The following is a 19,369-nucleotide window of genomic DNA, read 5'->3' on the forward strand; positions in this document are numbered from 1 at the left end:
GCCCCGGTGCCCCGCCCCGTCCCTGCCCCCCCCACCCCTGCCAGGGCCACCGCAGGGGTGGACTCACCTAGGAGCCACCCTCCTCCGGTGAAGTCAGCAACCGGGAGCCTGGGGACCTCCGCGCCCCCCTCCTGGGTCTCTCTCAGCGGGGCCTGCATCCCTGCGGGGAGCGGCGTGCCGTTAACGAGGCCCCTGGACTCGGCCACAGCTTTGATCATTTCTCCGCTTCGGGCCATGATCTTCTTCTTTTTAATTGAATTTAATTTTTATTTATTTTTAATTTTTTAAATGTTTATTTATTTTTGAGATTGAGAGAGAGAGACAGAGAGAGAGAGAGAGAGAGAGAATCTGAAGCAGGCTCCAGGCTCAGAGCTGTCAGCATAGAACCCAATGCCGGGCTTGAACTCACAAGCTGTGAGGTCATCTGAGCCGAAGTCGGACATTTAACCACTGAGCCGCCCGGGCGCCCCTCTTTTTCCTTATTTTTTAACCTTTTTTTAGTTTTTAAAAAATGTCTATTTATTTTTGAGAGAGAGTGTGCATGAGCAGGGGAGGGGCAGAGAGAGGGACAGAGGATCAGAAGTGGGTTCCATGCTGTCAGCACAGATGCGGGGCTCAAACTCTCAAACTGTGAGATCATGACCTGAGCCGAAGCCGGATGCTTAACCACTGAGCCCCCGGGCGCCCCTGCCGCCATCTTCTGGTTGACTTGTAAGAGCTCTTTCAACACTGAGGACACTCATCCCTTGTCACTCTGGCGCTGGCTGTTTGCCTTTACCTGTGGCTTCTGTGTGCTTGTTTTAGTTTTTAAATTTTAACTTTATTGAGAAAATAATCTCAAATTTGTAAACAAATATACACATACAACTGTAGCCACCCCTTGAACAACGTGGTGTGAAGTGCAGGGACCCACCCGCTCCTGGATTTTCCCCGTAACTGCAGGACCGTGTTCCTTCCTCTTCTTCGTAACCTGTTCTCTAGCTGAGGTTACTGGAAGAATAGCGTCAAGGATGCATGTAACTCGCAGAACGGGTTAGTGGGCTGGGCAGTCGGGAAGGCGTACAGTCACCAACAGGCTGCTAGTAGTTAAGTCCCGGGGAGAGTCAGAGGTTACATAGTAGTTAAGTCCAGGGGAGGGTCAGAGGTTACATGGTAGTTAAGTCCAGGGGAGGGTCAAAGGTTACATGGTAGTTAAATCCGGGGAGGGTCAGAGGTTACATACAGGTTTCCGGCTACAAGGGGGGCTCAGGGGGTCGGTGCCCCCAACCTCTCGCTCTCTACGTGTCATCTGTAGTATCCAGGACACCTGTGCATCCTTTATCACTGTCCCCCTCTCTGTGTGTCTATGCTTGTCTCTCACACACACGCACACACACACACATGCCCACGCGTGTGCGCACACACACGCACACACACACTCCCTCTCTCTCTTCTTTTTTCTGAACCACTTGCATTACACATATCAGGGCCCTGCACCCTAAACATTTTAATGTGTGTTTCCTAAAAATAGGATCTTCTCTGATGTGACGGTAGCTCAGTTATCAACCTGGCGCACTTCCGTCGACACGGTCTGCTTATGTAACTTGCCGTCTGTGGCCAGTTTCGTCACCACCGAAGTATCATCCTTCGTGGCATCTTCCTCCAGTCCAGGAGGAGACCCCATGCTGGTCCTGTCTCTGCCGCCTCCTTTCCTCCGGAACATTTCCGCAGCTTCTATTGTAGTGTGGATATTTTTTAAGAATACAGGCCCTCACTCCTTTTTTACAGTTTATTTATTTATTTTGAGATGGGGGGAGAACAGAGTGAAGGAGAGAGAATCCCAAGCAGGCTCTGAGCTGTCAGCACAGAGCCGGAGGCGGGGCTTGAACTCACAAACAGTGAGATCATGACCTGGGCTGAGGTCGGATGCTTAACGGACTGAGCCCCCCAGGCGCCCCGCAGCCCCCCTGCTCTGAAATAGACGGCTCCTCCTTTCGGGTTTGTGTGCTGTGTCCTCGTCACTGGACGGGCGTTACAGGTTTTTGGCGGGACCCGCACAGCGCCCCTCGATGCTGCCATCAATCGCGCCCCCCTGGCCCGGTGCCGTCGCTCCGTCCGTCCGCTGTGGTTGCTGTCCTTTGTCCTCGCGCAGCTGAGAAGCAGCCTGGGGCGGGGGGTGCTCTGGACCCAGCAAGCACCCTGGCCTCCTCGACATTTCCCCCTAGAGAGCCTTACTGGGGATTCTCGCCCAAACTCGCCTCTGGTCTGGTGGCCGCAGAGCCTATCTCCAGCCACTCCTCTGGTCAACCAGTTGGCCTTCAACACCCTGAGGCCGAGGCGGGGGCTTCCTCCCCAGCACGTGCGTCTGTTGTCCGCACAGCCCGCGCATTCCTGCTCCAGCCGTCTGTGGCGCGTCGCTGTCGCGACTGGGCTTGCTCACGTTGTCCCGGGTTGGCCCACGGGAGCCCCTCCGTCTCCTCCCTGTCCTGTGGAATGTCCCCTCGTGTTNGACTCCCTTGCTTTTGGGGATGTGCATGGACTCCCTTTCTGACATCACGGGAGGTTCTGGGGTCATCAGGTACCCACCCGGCCCCAGCGCTGGGCTCAGCCATCTCCCCGAAGGGCCCTGGCCCCTTGCAGAGACGAAGGTCAGGGCTCTAGGTGAGCTCATTGCTCCTGGGTGCCTTTGCTCCTTGGCCCTTTCCGCAGGCAGAACAAGGAAGCGTGCGCGTAAATATACGAGCTCGCATACAAACAGGCGTGTGTGCATGCACACCCACACACACACTTGTATTTTAGAAGCCAGGAGGTCACCCCCACACCTCAAATTCCAGGCGATCCCCAGAGCGCGTTTCCTGGCCTCCCCCATTCCATACTCAGGCACCCGTCCCCCCGTGAGAGTCCCACCCACTCGAACACTCTCTTGCTCCGTCCTGCGGCGCATGGAAAATACGTTCAGAAGAGCCTTGCTCACGCTGCGAGGGGAGCAAAGCTGCTGAGGACGGCGGAGGGTGTGCGGTTCAGGCCCGCGTCCCGGAATTGTTGCGGCTGCTGGTGTCTCTATCCCCCCCCCCCAATTGTGGTTACCGTGTTTGAAATATAATTAGTTTCATTTGCTTAGGTTTATTATCAGTTTTAGGTGCCCCCTCATTCCAATCTTTACGATTTAATTTTGCTTCTTGAATATGTAGTGTATGACACATCTAACCCAGGTGGCCCATAGCAGGAAGTTTGTTATTGCTTAAGTAGACGAGGAAGGGAAAAAGTCCAACTGGAAAGGTTCTTCCTTGTCTCCTTGACCCTAGAGTGAGTGTTGACTCCACCCCGACATCCAGGTCTCCCAGGCTTGCCTCTGGAGGAAAGTCCCCTCTCCCCAGGGGACAGGCTCTTCGTTCCAGACCTGAGCCTCCCTCGGGGCGCTCTCCGGCAGGGCCGAGGCCAGGCATGTAGTTTCCAGAGACCTGCAGCCCTGGAGGAGCAGTTAGCTGGGTGCGGCACGTGTTTGCAGGTGGATTACAAGTGCATCTGCATAGACCAGGCATCTCTGCTCCGTCTGACTTGACTTTCCTCTTTCTCTGCACTTACTGGTTTTCACACATCCCAGTCCCCTTGATGCACTGGACTTAGCAGAATCTGGAAAGGCAGGGAAGCCCCGGGGCGAGCGGGAAGACGCTCGGTCACTGGCCACTTACCACCAGCCATGGGGGTTTCAGTTGTGCAGGATGGTCAGAGAAGTGATTCCCGGAGCTCCTTGCTCGGTCCCTGGGGCCCCAGCCCGGCCATTTAGCTGCTATGCCTCATCTGTAAAATACAGCTAGAAAGCCTTTCTCCTCACAGACAGAGGAACGAGTCGCCAGGTAAACTCTTTGACGGGTTTTGAGATCTTGGGGGAGGGGCCCCTTTGAGAGGAGCGACAGCATCGCTGAGGAGACGTGTTGAGGGAGGCAGACGGCCCTGGGCCCCTGGCCAGTGGAGACACGGCCTCTCCCTGTCCTCCCCCTCGGCCTCCCGCGGCAGCTGTACCTGATGAAGCGAGAGCTGGAGCGCGAGAAGATGTCCTCTTCCCACGAGCGAGAGTTTCGAGAGCGGTCCCTGCAGACGGCCGGCGGCCTGGGGCCCGGGCACAAGGAGCTGACCCGCCTGAAGGAGGAGAATGAGAAGCTCCGCTCGCTGACCTTCAGCCTGGTGGGTCCCCGTCCCTGGCAGCCGACTGGACCTTCCCACGGGCCGCAGGGCTCCCGACGGGTCGTCGGCTGGGGGTGGGGGGCGAGGAGTGGGCTGCTATCTAGCGATGCCCTGCATCCCCTCCCCGCGCCTCCCCGGCCCCAGCGTGGGCGGGTCGCACAGCTGGCGGACGTGCATGGCGATGCCCCCGCGGCCGGTCAGCTGCTGCTGTGCTGGTGTGGACAGCTCTGCGCTGATTATACACAACGGGGTTCAAGGCTGTGGGGGGACCCTCTGCCTGCAGAGTGCCTGCTGTCGGGCCCACACGTACGCTGGTCACACCAAAGCCTCAGAACTCCACAAGCCCTTTGCCTCTCCTCTTCGATTCCTTTCAGTCAATAAAATGTCCATTTACTGAGCAGGGATAGACCCTCGCGGGCGCCACACTGGTGCTGTCACACGGCCCGGATCGGGGCCACCATTCTGAAGCCCCTTCCCGCAGAGCGGGCGCGAGTGAACCGATGGACACGCCATCTCTCAGAGACTGTGGGTGGATTTGGGGACACAGCAGCCCGACACTGCTTCTGGAGTTGGGGGGGGGCTGCCACCCCAGAGGCTTTCAGTTTCCTTTACTTTCCATCTTCGACCTCATAGAAGTAGAAGTGAAATGCTCATTTCCCGTTTTGATTGCTGACCCAGCCTTTCCTTCTGTGAGATGTGCAGGAAGAAGGCCAAGTCCACCCACATGCCCGGCCTCGAGATTTCCTGTTGCCCGTTCTCGGGAAGGATGATGGGGTGCTTCCCAGGGGGGTCAGGGGCCCCCCCGGCTGACCTGTCTTTGCCCCAGGCGGAGAAGGACATCCTGGAACAGAACCTGGATGAGGCCCTGGAGAGCAAGCAGGAGCTGGTGGAGCGCATCCACTCTCTGAGGGAGCGGGCCGTGGCCGCTGAGAGGCAGCGGAAGCAGGTGACCCTGCCGGGCCGCGTCCCAGGCCGCGGGTCGCGTTGCGCGGACGGGGGACACAGGCCCTTGAAACCACACAGAGCTTGCATCCGAATCTGCTTCACGAACCCGCCGGTCCGTCCGCTCATCCTTCACGGAAGCTATACGGACCCGAGGCTAGAGGTCCCGTCTGGTTGGTGGGAGGCCAGAAAGCAACCAGACAAACGAGCGATACACCCGCGGGTGCTTTCCAGTTAGTTGCCACAGCAGGCAAGGCGGGAGGCAAGGAGGGAGACCATAGACAGAATGAGGCCACGTGCAGGGAAAGTGCTTACATCTTCGGGGACATAGAATACACGAAACACAGTCATACGTGCAACGACAGTGTGTGTTTTTTTAAGAGTTTATTTTTAAGTAATCTGCGCCCCAGCGTGGGGCTCGAACTCAGAACCCCGAGATCCAGAGCCAACTAAATTCAGATATAATCAGCATAGCAGCCTTGTGGGGGGACGCACCTTGGAATTTGGCACCTAAGAAATGAGCATTTCCTGCCTGGACCCCCCCCCACCTCCCCGAGGCACCCCGGCCCCGCGCGGCCCTCAGTCCCCAGAGCCGCAGGCCTGCATGGGCTGTCTGTCTGTCCCCCGCCAGTTCTGGGAGGAGAAGGAGCAGACCCTGCTGCAGTTCCAGAAGACCAAGGCCGACTGCGCCATCTACAGGGAGAAGGTGACCTCCCTGCAGGGCCAACTGCTGGAGTTGCAGAAAGAGCGAGACCAGGTGCCGGAGGGCGGGCCCCCACTGCTGTCGCCCACAGACCCGCTCCCTCGCTGCGTGCCATCCCCCCTGCTTCCCCTTCTGGCTCCCAGGCCTACTCGGCGCGAGACGCTGCCCAGATGGAGATTTCTCAGAGCCTGACGGAGAAGGACGCCCTCCGCAGAAGAGTGTTTGAGCTGACGGACCAGGTCTGTGAGCTTCGCCAGCAGCTCCACCAGCCGCAGGCTGGGACCCAGCAAGGGGTGAGTGCCTCGGTCCCACCCCTCGGGGATGCCGGGGGTGGGGCTGGGAGGCCAATCACGGTCCCCTCGCTGGGTCGTCGGGTTGTGCCATGTCCACTGCACACCGGCTCTCGCGGATGAACCGGGTGAACCGTGTTGGCGGATCCTTGAAGATACACACATCTGGGCAAGTTGAGTCTGCGTCTGCACCTCCTTTGATGGTACTCTTCATGCAAGGCACGAGAGGGGTAGCCTGGCGGAAGGTTCCGGAACCTCTAAAGTATGGTGTTCGATGAAGAAGGAAAGCATATGAAACGGGGCGGGCAGCCACTTGCTTTTGTAGCTGATGCATCTTAAGTTTGCAAGTCCCAAGTCCAGGAGCTGACTCTACGCTGAGGGACTGCTTTCCTCAGGAGCTAAAATGATCCTAAAAACCTCCTGCTACAATGTGTCCACAGCCCCAGCTCTGGCACGGGGGTTGGGGGGTGAGCCTCTTCAGAGGCGCCCGGGTCCTTGGTGAGGCTGAGGCAAGGCCCCCAGCCCCTTCCTCCTTCACCCTGCCCACATCAACCACGTTCCAGACATACATACATACATTATGCATGTATAGACACATAAAAATAGGGACAGACAGCAAAATGCTAATGGTCTTGTTCTTGAGTGTGGAGGATGGGTGCATTTTATTTTCTCCTCTAACCATTTCTGTTTGCCCCCAGTATTCTGTACGGAGCCCGGGGGTTATTCATGAAGCATATGTCATTTGTATAACCTGTAAGGGACAACATATAATCCCTAAAATAGCATCACTAAGCTGCTTGCTTTCCGTCTCTTCAGTGGTCAGCTCCTGTGGTGCGGGGGGGGCGTCCCCAGGCTCGGAGGGGGGGACGTGATGAGGAAACAGTGTCTGGAGGGAGGAGGTGGGAGGTGGAGGAAGGAGGGGGACCCGGGAAGGAGGTGACTTGCTGGAACCCCCCCCCCGAGGGCATCCGAGAGGAAGCTTTCCTGCACAGACCACCTGTGGCCCGTCTTTGGCAGCCTGAGCAGGAAGCTGGCGCCAGAGAGCCCTGTCCGAAGGGGAAGCAGCGGCTGGTGCGCATGTTGGCCATCTGTCCGCGGGACGACAGTGACTGCAGCTGCTCCAGCTCCACTGAGGTGTGGCGGGNAAGTGAAACTGGGGGGGGGGGGGCTGCATTCAGACCCACACAGTGCACCTGCTCTCTTCTGGTGCCTCGCTCCACACGTGGCCCTCAGCAGCCAGGAACTTGGCCTCTCTGGGCCTCAGCTGCTTTGTATGTAAAGTGGGACCATACTACCCCACCACGTAGATTTATCTATCGGAACTGAGCCACATGAAATATAGAAAGCAGCCAGCAGGGTGCCTGGCACATAGTAGGTGCTCAGTTAGTGTGACCTTGCTCTGTGCTATGTCCTTCTCGCCTCCTCTGCCCCGACAGGGGCCCTGCAGAGCAGCGGGGAGGTGTCGAGCGGGGTCCCCGGGTGAGCCCTGTGCCGACCTCTGTCCCGCCAACCCCCCTCCCCCCGCCCAGTCTCAGCTCTGCTCTGACCTGATTGCCTCGTCCAACCGCGAGCTGGTGGACAGCTTCCGCTCCAGCAGCCCCGTGCCGCCCAGTCAGCAGTCCCTGTACAAGCGGGCCACAGAGGACTTCTGGGAAGATCCCTGTTCTTTCAGGTAGGGGACTGGCAACGGGGTTCAGATGGCGCGGGCCCCGGCGGCTCACTGGGACGCTGGCCGAGGGCTGGGCAGGAACCTGGGTCTCTGGGTCTGAGCCAGGGAGTAAGCAATCTTTCCACACTTTCCAGTAATTTCCCAGAAAGCCTGCAGGTGGACCGGGGACCCTCCCCGGGGGCTAAGGCAGGTGACACAGACCTGGATTATGAGATTGTAGACCGGGCAGGTGAGTGCACTCCCCCCTCCCCCACCCCCTCCCCACGGACCTCTGCGAGGGCTCACCTCTCCCGGGCTGGGCCGCCAAGCAGGACAAGTGAGAACGGGGGTCTTCGGGGGGGCTGGTGAGACCACCCGGTCCCTCTCCAGAGGGCAGGGGAGGCGAGCTTCACACTGCCCTGCCCCCGGCCTCTGGGAAGTGCAGACCCCCGGGTCGCTCAAGCCCGTGCCCAGGTGTGCCCTGTTACTGGGAGTCCTTTCTCTCGCCTGGAGGCCGAGGGAGCTGTGTTCATCTTCCTGCCCAGCTCAGCATCAGCACTCACACGAGTTCTCTCTCCGTGCCTCCCTGCTCTGGCCCGGGGACACTTAAGTTTCCCAGCAATATTAAAGGCAAAGGGGGTTAGCCCTCACTGCTCCTGGGAGGGACAGCTCCTGGGAGCTCTCTCCCACCTGAGACCTTCCACATTTACTAGGGCCTATTCTTCACATCTGTGACTTAACTGGTCTCCCCTCCTTCTCAAGCGATGGGCCCCCCAGGGACAGCCTCCTCACCTTGTCCACCCCTGCTCACCTGCCCCCAGCCGCGAGCCTCACACATACAGCAGGTGCTTAGCACCCCGACTGGAATTCACCCATGTGACCACCAGGGGGCGCGCGCAACCTGCTCTGTTCGGAACAGCCACACCTTCAGGGCAGGAGGGGTCCAGGGCTCCCTTGGGTCACCTGACCAGGCAGCTGATGGCCAGTGCTGGCACTTGCCGCCCTGCAGAAATGCAGATCCATGCAGAAATGTGGGCCCAGGGTTATGCCAGATTTGACTTGATTTTCCGTTTTTATTGTAATCACCCAGTGCGCATCACAAGTGCACTTCATTCCCCCGTCTCCTATTTCACTCACTCTGCCCACCGTGGATTTGATTTTTAATGTAGCCGGAAATCCAGACCCCAGCTGTCCTGTCCTGTACAATGTTGGCTACTCAGCTATCACATAGGACACCGTGTGGGTCAATCCCCACCGCTGTTTGGGGGAAGAGGAAACCAAGGTTCTTTTATTTTATTTTATTTTATTTTNGGCGGAGTGAGGACCATGTCCTATCACTGTTGGGAAATGACAGCCTTTCTGAGGAGGGGGTGGTGGCTAGGTGGTGAGAATTCCAGAATGCTGGGGCCGGTGGGGACAGGGCCCTTCCTGACTTCCGGCTCTGGGTGGCTCGTGGGCTCTGTCACCTCCCCTCCCGCAGCAGCGTCCCAGTGCGGAGGAGGCCGGCCCGCAAGCTCCTGAGCCAGGTCACCGTGCTGGCCTTCCAGGGGGACGCGTTGCTGGAGCAGATAAGCATCATTGGCGGCAACCTCTCGGGCATCTTCATTCACCGGGTGGCCCCAGGCTCGGCGGCGGACGAGATGGCCTTGCGGCCGGGCACCCAGATCATGATGGTGAGTGTGGCACCGGGCCTCGAGCCCCCAGGACCCGTCGGGCTCAGCAGCACAGCTCTGACCAGACGGGGACGTTTCAGCTCTCAGGCCGAGGCTCCACTCGCTCGAGGCTACGGCCATGTGACGAAGACCCAGGCCTGTTCTGGGGTTGGGGCTTTTGTTTCCCTACTGTGCTGACCGCTTGGTGTGAGTGTAGTAAAATGCACGTGACACTAACGTAGGATTCACCGTTTCATCGGGGGCATTTAAAAAAGCATTTTTATTGGAAAATATTCATTAAACTGCAAAACCCACAAATTCACCACTTACCTAATTATCGTCAAGTGAATACGTGGGCAGGAAGGTGACGTGGATGTGGCCTGAAAGTGGGACAGAGTCGTCCTGTTCCCGTGGGCGGTTCCCCCAGGGGTGAGGCGGCGCGAAGAGCCAGGGGCGGGGGATGGGAGGTGGGGTCGGGGCCCCGCAACCTCGTCCCTGCTCTGGTGCAAGGGGCAGGAGTTGCTGGCGGGAGTGTGTTTTACACACACACACACACACACACACACACACACGTGCGAGCAGCTCTTCCTCACATCCCTAACGGGCCCCTTAAGATTCTCAGTCATCAGCCTACCTTGTGGTTAAAGCGACAGGAGCCCTTTATGATGTTTGGGGAGACAGTCCTGGCATCCAAATGGGGCCAGTTCAGGTCTAACGGCCTGAAAACGTGTTGTAATATATGTTTTATTATTTATTTAGTTATTTACTTTTAAGGTTTTATTTTACTTCCAGTCACTTAACATACGGGGTAAGATTAGTTTCGGGGGGACAAAAGAGTGACTCCACACGTCACCCAGGGCTCGTCACGACAGGTGCCCTCCTTCTTACCCATCGCCTGCCTCACCCACCCCCCCTCGTAACCATCTGGGTGTTCTCTGTAGTTAAGAGTCTGTTTCTTGGTTTTTGTCTCTCTCTCTTTCCCTTTGCTCCTTTGTTTTGTTTCTTCAATTCCACATATGAGTGAAATCATCTGGCATCTGTCCTTCTGACTGATTTATGTTGCTTAGTACCGTAATCCTCTAGTTCTATCCATGTTGTTGCAAATGGCAAGATTTCATTCTTTGTTTTTAAATGTTTTATTTATTTCTAGGAGAGAGAGAGAGACAGCATGAGCAGGGGAGGGTCAGAGAGAGAGGGAGTCACAGACTGAAACAGGCTCCAGGCCCCGAGCTGTCAGCTCGACGCGGGGCTCGAACCCACGAACTGCGAGATCATGACCTGAGCCCAAGTCGGACGCTTAACCGACTAAGCCACCCAGGCCCCCCAAGATTTCATTCTTTTTGATACTGAGTTATATTCCATTCTGTGCATGCGTGTGTGTGTGTGTGTGTGTGTGTGTGTATAAACCACATGTTCTTTATCCATTTCATCAGTGGATAGACACCTGGGCTGTGTCCACAGTTTGGCTACAGTTGATAATGCTGCTGTGAACATCTGGTGCGTGTAAACCTTTGGATCTGCATCTTTGTATCCTTTGGGTAAATACCCATAGTGCTATTGCTCGGTTGTAGGGTAGGTTCTATTTGTAACTTTCGGAGGAACCTCCACACTGTTCTCCAGAGCGGCCACCCCAGTTTGCATTCCCACCAGCAGTGCGAGAGGGATCTCCTTTCTCCTTGCCAACATCTTTTGTTGCCTGAGTCGTTAATTTTAGCCCCTCTGACAGGTGTGAGGTGGTATCTCGTTGTGGTTTTGATTTGTATTTCCCTGATGCTGAGCGATGTTGAGCATCTTTTCATGTTTCTGTTGGCCATCTGGATGTTTGCTTTGGAAAAACGTCAATTCATGTTTTCTGCCCATTTTTTAACTGGGTTTCTGTTTTATTGGGTACTGAGTTGCATCAGTTCTTTATATATTTTGGATACTAACCCTTTATCTGATATGTCATTTGCAAATGTCTTCTCCCATTCCGTAGTCTGCTTTTTACTTTTGTTGATTGTTTCCTTCCCTGTGCAGAAGCTTTTTATCTTGATGAGGTTCCAATAGTTCATTTTTGCTTTTGTTTCCCTTGCCTCTGGAAATGCGTCTAGTACGAAGTTGCTGTGGCCGAGGTCAGAGAGGTGTTGCCCGTGTTCTCCAATACGATTTTGATGGTTTCCTGTCTCACATTTAGGTCTTTCATCCCTTCTGAATTTATTTTTGTGTGCGGTGCCAGAAAGTGGTCCAGTCTCATCCTTCTGCATCAGGAGAAGGGATGGTGGCTGACTCTCGGGTCGGAGATGTGTGTAGTCGGAGCCGCCGACGTCAGGATGTCCTGAGACAGGGCGGGTGACCAGGGCTGGGATGGGTGTGTGTGGACGCTGGGAGGGTGAGTGGGTCCTTCTGTAGGGCACACACCTGTACTCAGACTGGGACGGCAGAGTCCGGGTCAACAGGGCCCGACACCCGTGATTTGCCCTCAGGTGGATTACGAGGCGACGGAGTCCTCGTTCAAGGCCACCCTCGAGGGCACCACCCTGGAGAAGGCTGTCGGACTTCTCCAGAGGGTGAACGGCTTCTGCTGCCTGTCTGTGAAGGTCAACATGGAGGGTACACAGTCCCCCACACCACCCGCCCTGTGAGCCCACCACTGCAGACTTGAGCCACGGGGTCCTGTGTCCGCGGGCCCCTGGCTGCACGGAGACCCGCCCTGCTGCCCACCCCAGGACCAGGCTGTGCCCCCAGTCGGCAGAGGACCCCGGGGTGCTGGAATCTCCTGCCCACGGACTCCAGCACCGAAATGGCTCCTAAGACTCTGGGGTGGGGGTGGGGGGTTCCTTCCTTCTCCCTTGCTCTCACATTCCAGACCTTTCCTCGTGCGGGATCATAGCCCCAGGCTTATCTCTGATCAGGTTATAAGAAGCTGGTTCAGGACCTGGAGGCCAAAGCGGCTACCTCGGGGGACTCCTTCTACATCCGACTCAACCTGGCCCTGGAGGCGCGGGCGGCGGGGGAGCTGCAGGCCCAGTGCAACGACATCCTGCACGTCACCGACACCATGTTCCAGGGCCGTGGCTGCTGGCACGCCCACCGCGTGGGCCCCTATAGCACGAAGGGCGCCGAGCACGGCGCCGTCCCCAACTACGCACGGTAAGCAGCTGTCCCGGGTTGGGCCGGGGCGCTGCCGGGGGTGCCTGGCCTGGCTTCTCGTGGACGAACCCTCCTGCCAGGGAGGAAGAGTGGTCTCCCCAAGCTTCCCTTCACTGCCCAGGAGCAGAGGGCGGGTGCGACGAGACGCCCCCAAGTGGATGGAGCCCCCGATATGCTGCCCTCCCTCTTACTGCTTACGTGGGGTTTCTTTGTGAGAAGGGTGGCCTCCATCCGAGAGCACTGAGGACCACGTGACATCGGGCTGAGCTGTCAGCGGTCCTTCTGCCCCCTAGTTGTGACAATTAAAGCCCAGGGTGTCCTGGTGTGTCCGGGACTGTGTTGGTTTGAGCTCAGCAAGCCCCGTGTCCTGGGGTGCCCTCAGACCTGGGCCAACTGGACAGGGGTCGGCCTCCCTGGGAGCTACAACACGCCCGCGGAGAACCGTGTTCTGGACCAAGCGTAGTATACAGAGCGCGGGCGACTTGCCCGGTACCGTGTAGCCTTCTCACCCGTGGCCATACCTGGCTGGCGAGCTTCTGGAACGTGGCCCAGACCCTGGCCCACGCTGAGTCACCCGGGCCCCGACTCGGAACAGCTCAACTGGCAGGTCGGGGGTGGGCCGGGGCTCTGCGGGTTTTCCAGAGCCCCAGCGGACCGCAGTGGCCACCGGAGCCGAGGGCTGCTTCCTGGGGCCACGGCGGTGCTCTGGGGCGCTGGGAGGGGCCTCCCTGCCCCTGGGTCAGGGCTGTGCTCCTCTGCACAGGGCTCAGCAGCTGCTCATCGCCCTGATCCAGGACATGGCACAGCAGAGTACGGTTACCCGCAAGGTGAGGTGGGACTGGGTGCCCGCAAGGTGAGGGGGCGAGACGGGCAACCTCATCGCTGACACAGGCCGCTGCTACGGCGGGCCCTGCCTCTCTCCCCTGGCCCGCCTCCTCCCGGGTCACATGATCTGCCGGTGGGTCCCACCTGGAGGGCCCTGACCCCATCTGGGGTGGCCTGTTGACCCCACGGGCGTGACCCCTGGCGTGTTTCTCCCTGGGGGGCCCTCCAGCGGTCACCTGGGTCTGCACGTGGCACCCAGCCTGCAAGTTCCTCTAATGTGTGCAGATAGGTCACACCTGCCCTCTGCCACACTCCCAGTTCATCCCGTTTGCCTGTCTGCACCCCATCCCTTCCCTCCGAGGGCCTGACGTGGAGCCCACAGCTGCGCCCGGGCAGGGAGCTAGGCCAGGTTCCCAGGGTTGGGCAGGGCCGGCCGTGGGGGCCCCTGCCCTTCCCTCCTGCCTCAGGCAGCCCTGCCTCTCGGTGGGCGCCCTGCTCAGGGCCTCTGCCCCCCTTCATCTCCCGCGCTCTCTCTGGCGTGGGGCTGCGCCACCCAGCTGTTGGGTGAGCACAGCCTGGTGCTCTAGGGGCCTGGGCCTGGCCGTGTGCAGACGGCACAGACACCTCGCGTCCCTCCGCCCCCTCCAGCAGTCTTCCGGGGGACCCCAGAAGCTGGTCCATATCAGCGTGGACAGAACCAAGGCCGGCCCCCTGCACTCATCCTTTGATGGGGCCCTGCTGGAGCGCGGCAGGCCGGAAGGTGCGGTGGCCAGAGCGGATCAAGGGGCTCCTTGATAGCCCCCTCATGCCAGGCGTGGGTGGGAGGTCATAACAGAGGTCAGCACGGCACACCCCCCGATCAGGTCAAACCGTGCAAATGAAGACAGTGGAAGTGGATTGTTAGAGTGAGTTTTCTTCTTTCTGGAAGGTTTTTTGGGTGCGTAACATGGCTGCTGGAGACAGGATCTGGAGGGAGGCAAGGCCTGGTGCTGTGGGTCCAGCAAGGGCGAGGACCCCGAGCCAGGGGGCAGGCCGACCGTGGGGAAGGCAGAGAACTGTTTCTCTTTCCCGCCGTGGGCCTGCGGAGCTGCGCCTGGAGGGCCCTCAAATCAAAGGGCGCAAGGAGCCGCCAGCAGCCCGTGTGGGAGGCGGGTGTCGCTGGTGGGAGCGGAGGGTGCTCCCGTGTCCCGGCAGGAGCCCCAGGCTGACACAGTGCATCCTGGGCCGCGGGGGCTGGTGAGCCGCCCTGCCCGGCCCGGCCCCTCACCCTGCTCTCCACCGCAGAGCCCTCCACCTCCACCGCCTGCTTCTGGGCGGAGAGCTGCTTCACCCTGGTGCCCTACAGCCTGGTGCGCCCCCACAGGCCCGGCCGGCCCCGGCCCGTGCTCTTCGTGCCCAGGGTGGTCGGCAGGATCCTGAGCGAGAAGCTGTGCTTCCTCCAGGGGTTCGAGAAGTGCGCCGCAGGTACGCCGTTGCCTGGGAGCCCCAGCCGTCCGTCAGGTGGCAGAGCGATTTCCAGGAGGCTACTGTGTGAGCGTCCTGGCGCTGCTGTGACAAGGGACCACAGGTTGGGACACTCGGAACGGCAGGGGTGTATTCTCCCGGGTGACGCAGTCCAGAAGGCAGAGGTCCCGGTGTCTCTGGGCTGCCCCAGCCCCCCCCCAGAGGCATTAAGGGGAGGGACTCCTTTCCTCTTCTGGCTTCTGGCGGGGGGGGGGGGGCACAGCCCTGGGGGCCTGGATTGTGTCTGTGTCACTGCAGTCTCTGCCTCCTTGTCATGTGACCTCCCTCTCTGTGTCTCTGTCCTCAGTCTTTTCTTTTTCTTTTTTAGTTTATTTATTTATTTAGAGAGAGTGCGAGAGCGGGGAGAGGCAGAGAGAGAGGGAGAGAGAGAATCCAAAGCAGGCTCCTTGCTGTCAGTGCAGAGCCAGGTGCAGGGATCAAGCTCACAAACGGTAAGACTGTGACCTGAGCTGAAACCAAGAGTCGGTGCTTAACACCTGAGCCACCCCGGGGCCCCTCACACAGTCTCCTTATAAGGAACCAGTCTTTAGGGCCCGTCTTGCTCCATGATGAATTCATCGTAACTAATCACATCTGCAAATACCCTATTTCCGAATAAGCTCGCATTCTGAGGCTCCAGGCCATGCATTTTGGGGGATGCTATTCAATCCAGCGCAGTCACTGCTGACAGGTTGTTTGTACAGAACCGGGGCAGGACCACCGAGGGGCTCCACCCACCTCTGGGGCAGGGACACTGAAGGGCCCCACCCACCTCTGGGCGGGGGCATCGAAGGGCTCCTCCCACCACAGGGGCGGGGCACTGGGTGGCTCCACCCACTGGTGGGCAGGGTCACCGAAGGGCTCCTCCCACCTCTGGGCGGGGACACGAAGGGCTCCACCCACCTGCTCATGTCCAGAGCTGCTCAGTGGAGAGTCACTGAGAGGAACCCGCCCTCTGGGCGCCGGGATCCAGGGTACAGCGTCTGAGCATCCACACAGCAGAAAAGATGGTTCTGGGGGCGCCTGGGTGGCTTAGTCGGTTAAGCGTCCGACTTTCGCTTGGGTCATGATCTCNGACAGCGTCTGAGCATCCACACAGCAGAAAAGATGGTTCTGAGGCTGGAGAGCGGGACACAGGCTTTGTGGGAGCTTTCACTCGTCCGCTCACGGCTTGGCTCTGCACTACCCCCAGGAACGCACAGAGGGCACGGGGCCCGCCGGGGGGCTCCTCTCGTGGGCAGCGGCCGTGTGCCAGGCTCTGTGCAGGGAGCTGGAGACAGCCTCCTGATGCCGCCGCAGGCCACCGGGTGTTGGCTGCACGGGCGGCCTGAGAGGGAGTCAGGTTCTTCAGAGAAGGCGTGCCGCACGGGGCTCTGACGGTCGGGTAGGAGTCCGTGAGCGAGCAGAGTGTGCAGACGCGCAGGGGGCTCCGGGCCACTGGGGCCAGGGCGGCTGCAGGCGCGGCCATGCTGGGGAGGCAAGGCCTTAGAGAGGGGCTGTCCGTGGGCTGGGGTCGCCTGACTGTGGGAGCGCTTTGGGGGCACGACTCTGACTCCGGAGAATGGGTGTCAAAACCGAGAGTGGCAGAAGTGGGGGTGTGTTTTGACTGGTTTGTTCCGGGCAAGGGCTCTCCACCTGGGCACTGACCGTAGGGTGGGGCGGCCTCACTCTCTGTGCTGGGGCCCCACCCGGGCGTGGGAGGGTGTTGAGCAATGTCCCTGGCCTCCACCCACCAGATGACGGTAGCACCCCCTCCCCCTGAGCTGTGACAGCCCAAAATGCCTGCCGACATTGGCTGGTCTTGCTTGGGGGCCCCCAGCCCCTGGCTGAGGAGCTCTGACCTGTGGGCTCTGAGGGCTTTCTAGGGGTGAGAAGCTGGACGTGCACGTTTGGAGCTTGGGGGTGATGGGGGAGGGGGTTAGCCACACCCTTCCTCCCTTCCTTCCCCCCTTCCTTCCATCCATCCTCCCGCATCCTGGCACTGGCCCAGCACATGACTGACGGTTGAAGGTGCACGTGCAGAGCACAGACTCCTCTGAGTGTGAAGAGCAGGGCCAGGTTTACACAGAGGCCACTCTAGGCAGAGCATTCCCCAGAGCTGGGGGGGGGGGCACGGGGGTGAGACTGTTCAGCACGGAGCTCCCTCGGGACCTCACAGAGCTGGGTGCCTGATGTCCCCATCTGCTGTCACCTTCAGAGTACTTGAGCCAGGAGGAGTACGATGCCTCCAGCCAGAGGGGGGACATCATCCAGGAGAAGGAGGCATCCGGTGGCCGCAACTGGGTGACCCGCCGGGCTGTTGAGTCCCTCATGGAAAAGGTAATGGGCGGGGCAGGGGCTGCTCTGGGGGTTTGGGGACCCCATCTCCAGTGGATGGTGGTGGGATAGGGTGGGAAGAACTGACCTTGAGATTGGAGAGATGCTGGTGGCCCACCTGCAGGCCAGGGGCGCCCTGTGCCGGTGCTCAGTGTGCAGAGGGCGTAGCGCGGAAAGATGGAGCCCTGTCTCTGCCGTCTGGGATCCATTAACCTCCCTGAGCCGGATTCCTCGGCACAGGCAACGTTGAGTAATATTTGTTAAAATGAGGAATAAAATGGAGAAAAGCCTCCATACTAATTTAAGGCTCAAACAAATACATGAAAGGCAGCTCACCCTGAACCATGCAGTTTGATGGGGACGTAAGATGGGCAGGCCCAGCTGTGAGCCAGAGGCAGATGCCCCCCTGAACCCCCCCCCACAGAGGCTGACGGAGCCTTCTGACCCCGAGGGTGCCGGCCCCCCACAAAGTCTCTCTCAACCCCAGCGGCTCATAGTTCCTAGATTCTGCCAGTGAAAACCCAGAGGGACAGACTTAAGATTGTACAGCAAGTGCCCTCGTACCACGACATTCTCTTCCCGCCACCCCCTCCTGGGTGTGGGCTCCTCTCGCTGCCTCTGAGGCCAAGGGCCTTGGGCCGTCTCCCCTCTCCCCTGCAGAACACCCATGCCCTGCTGGACGTCCGGCTGGACAGCGTGTGTGCCCTGCACAGGATGGAGATCTTCCCCATCATCGTCCACATTCCCGTCAACGAGAAGGCAGCAAGGAAGCTCAAGTAGGTGTGCCCCGCAGGCTCGCAGTGGCTCTGAACCTGGTGCCACGTGCCTGGGGTCTCCAGGCCTCACCTGTGCCAGCCCCTGGTGGACAGGGCACTGGCAGCCCTACCCCCAGGAGCAGCCCAGATGGGGAGGGAGGCCTGGCATCAGGCTTGACTAAGGCTGCCAGGGTGTTGGCTGGGGTATGCGCAGTTGGGGTGTGGCCCCCTTACAGTTTGTATCTGAGGCTGTAAACGAGAGCCCGCGCCCCCACCAGTGCAGTGTCACCCGGGGCCCGACTCCCGTCTTCCTTACGAGGCACGTGGACCCCCAAAGCGGGTCCCCTGGAACTCCTACTGACCGTGGCCCTCCGTGTCCCACGTGTGCAGGAAGGCCCTGCAGCGGCTCGGCACCTCGGAGGAGCAGCTCCTGGAGGCGAGCCGGCGGGAGGAGAGCGAGCTGGACCAGGTGCCCTGTCTGTACGGCAGCCTGGCCTCTGACGGCTGGAGCGACCTGGAGACCCTGGTGGGCTGCGTCCGCTTGGCCATCGTGGACGAACAGAAGAAGGTGGTGTGGGCAGAGCAGAGCCCCCGCTGACGCCCCCTCAGGTCCCGCCAGGAAGTGTGGGACCTCCGAGTCCCCACGGGAGTCCCTGATCACGTGGTCCTGTGCTTCGGGCTCGGGGCCTCGCAGGCACAGCCTTGGGGGTGCTCACCCGACAGGCCCAGCTCTGCGGGCATCTGCTCCCCTCTCTCACCGGGGTCCACCCTTGAACCTGCACCACGTGCAGCGCACGCTGGGCATCTGGACCATCTTCTCCTCCACGGCTCCGCGTGGTCTGAACCACAGGCCCCGAGAGCACGTCCGCGGTGGGGCGTCCCCCGAGCCCTCCCCGGGCTGCAGGCCACCCGTCGGACCCGAATCCTGCACTTCCCTTTTGCATTTCAATGCCAAAGGGCTCGTTCCAAAGCCATGGTGGCAGCAGCCTGGTGGCCCTGAGGCCCCCCGCGGTCCCTCCCAACCCCCTCGTGTCATCCTGACTTTCTCAGCTCCTGACGGCTGACACATGCCTCGGGACTCCAGTTTAGAGAGAGGTGTGCCTGGTGTCCCGGTGACGGAAACAGTATTTTCAGCGGTGCCTGGTGGGTCCGGGGCCCCCTGGGGGTCCTGGAGAAGCCTCCCACACACGTCGTGCAAATGCCAGCTGCGTTCCCCTGAGCCTGGGAACTGCACCCCACTAGGCGGGCACCCCCGCAGCTCCTTGTCCAGAGGAAAGCACCTTCACCCCACCTCCAGAGCTCAGGAGACGCTCGGGTGAGGCTCGGGCAAGGCCCCCCGGGGTCCCCTCACCACCGAGCTCTGCCTTGGTCGCAGACCGAACAGAATTCTGGCAGCAGCGGCCGGGTCGGAGCGCCTCAGGCGGAACTCAGGACGCCGTTAT

At 59.8% G+C, this 19,369-nt stretch overlaps 1 protein-coding gene across 1 annotated transcript in view; it reads left to right on the forward strand.

Annotated features, from left to right (window-relative positions):
• The window catches only part of CARD14 (caspase recruitment domain family member 14), a 22,356-nt gene extending 3,034 nt beyond the window's left edge, over nt 1-19,322 (forward strand). Inside the window, exons 4-20 of the mRNA XM_077756383.1 lie at nt 3,997-4,164; nt 4,991-5,110; nt 5,738-5,863; nt 5,953-6,102; nt 7,117-7,233; nt 7,629-7,771; nt 7,903-7,997; nt 8,080-8,221; nt 9,168-9,420; nt 11,862-11,988; nt 12,291-12,528; nt 13,292-13,355; nt 14,002-14,113; nt 14,638-14,817; nt 17,054-17,175; nt 17,833-17,948; nt 18,318-19,322. Of these exons, the coding sequence (XP_077612509.1) occupies nt 3,997-4,164; nt 4,991-5,110; nt 5,738-5,863; nt 5,953-6,102; nt 7,117-7,233; nt 7,629-7,771; nt 7,903-7,997; nt 8,080-8,221; nt 9,168-9,420; nt 11,862-11,988; nt 12,291-12,528; nt 13,292-13,355; nt 14,002-14,113; nt 14,638-14,817; nt 17,054-17,175; nt 17,833-17,948; nt 18,318-18,525 (2,481 nt within the window). The 3' untranslated portion in view covers nt 18,526-19,322. The remainder of the gene's footprint in view (nt 1-3,996; nt 4,165-4,990; nt 5,111-5,737; nt 5,864-5,952; nt 6,103-7,116; nt 7,234-7,628; nt 7,772-7,902; nt 7,998-8,079; nt 8,222-9,167; nt 9,421-11,861; nt 11,989-12,290; nt 12,529-13,291; nt 13,356-14,001; nt 14,114-14,637; nt 14,818-17,053; nt 17,176-17,832; nt 17,949-18,317) is intronic.
• Nucleotides 19,323-19,369: the final 47 nt, after the last annotated feature.

Source organism: Crocuta crocuta, unplaced genomic scaffold (assembly GCF_008692635.1).
Source record: "Crocuta crocuta isolate KB4526 unplaced genomic scaffold, BGI_CrCroc_1.0 scaffold50, whole genome shotgun sequence".
Classification (NCBI taxonomy): Eukaryota; Metazoa; Chordata; class Mammalia; order Carnivora; family Hyaenidae; genus Crocuta; species Crocuta crocuta.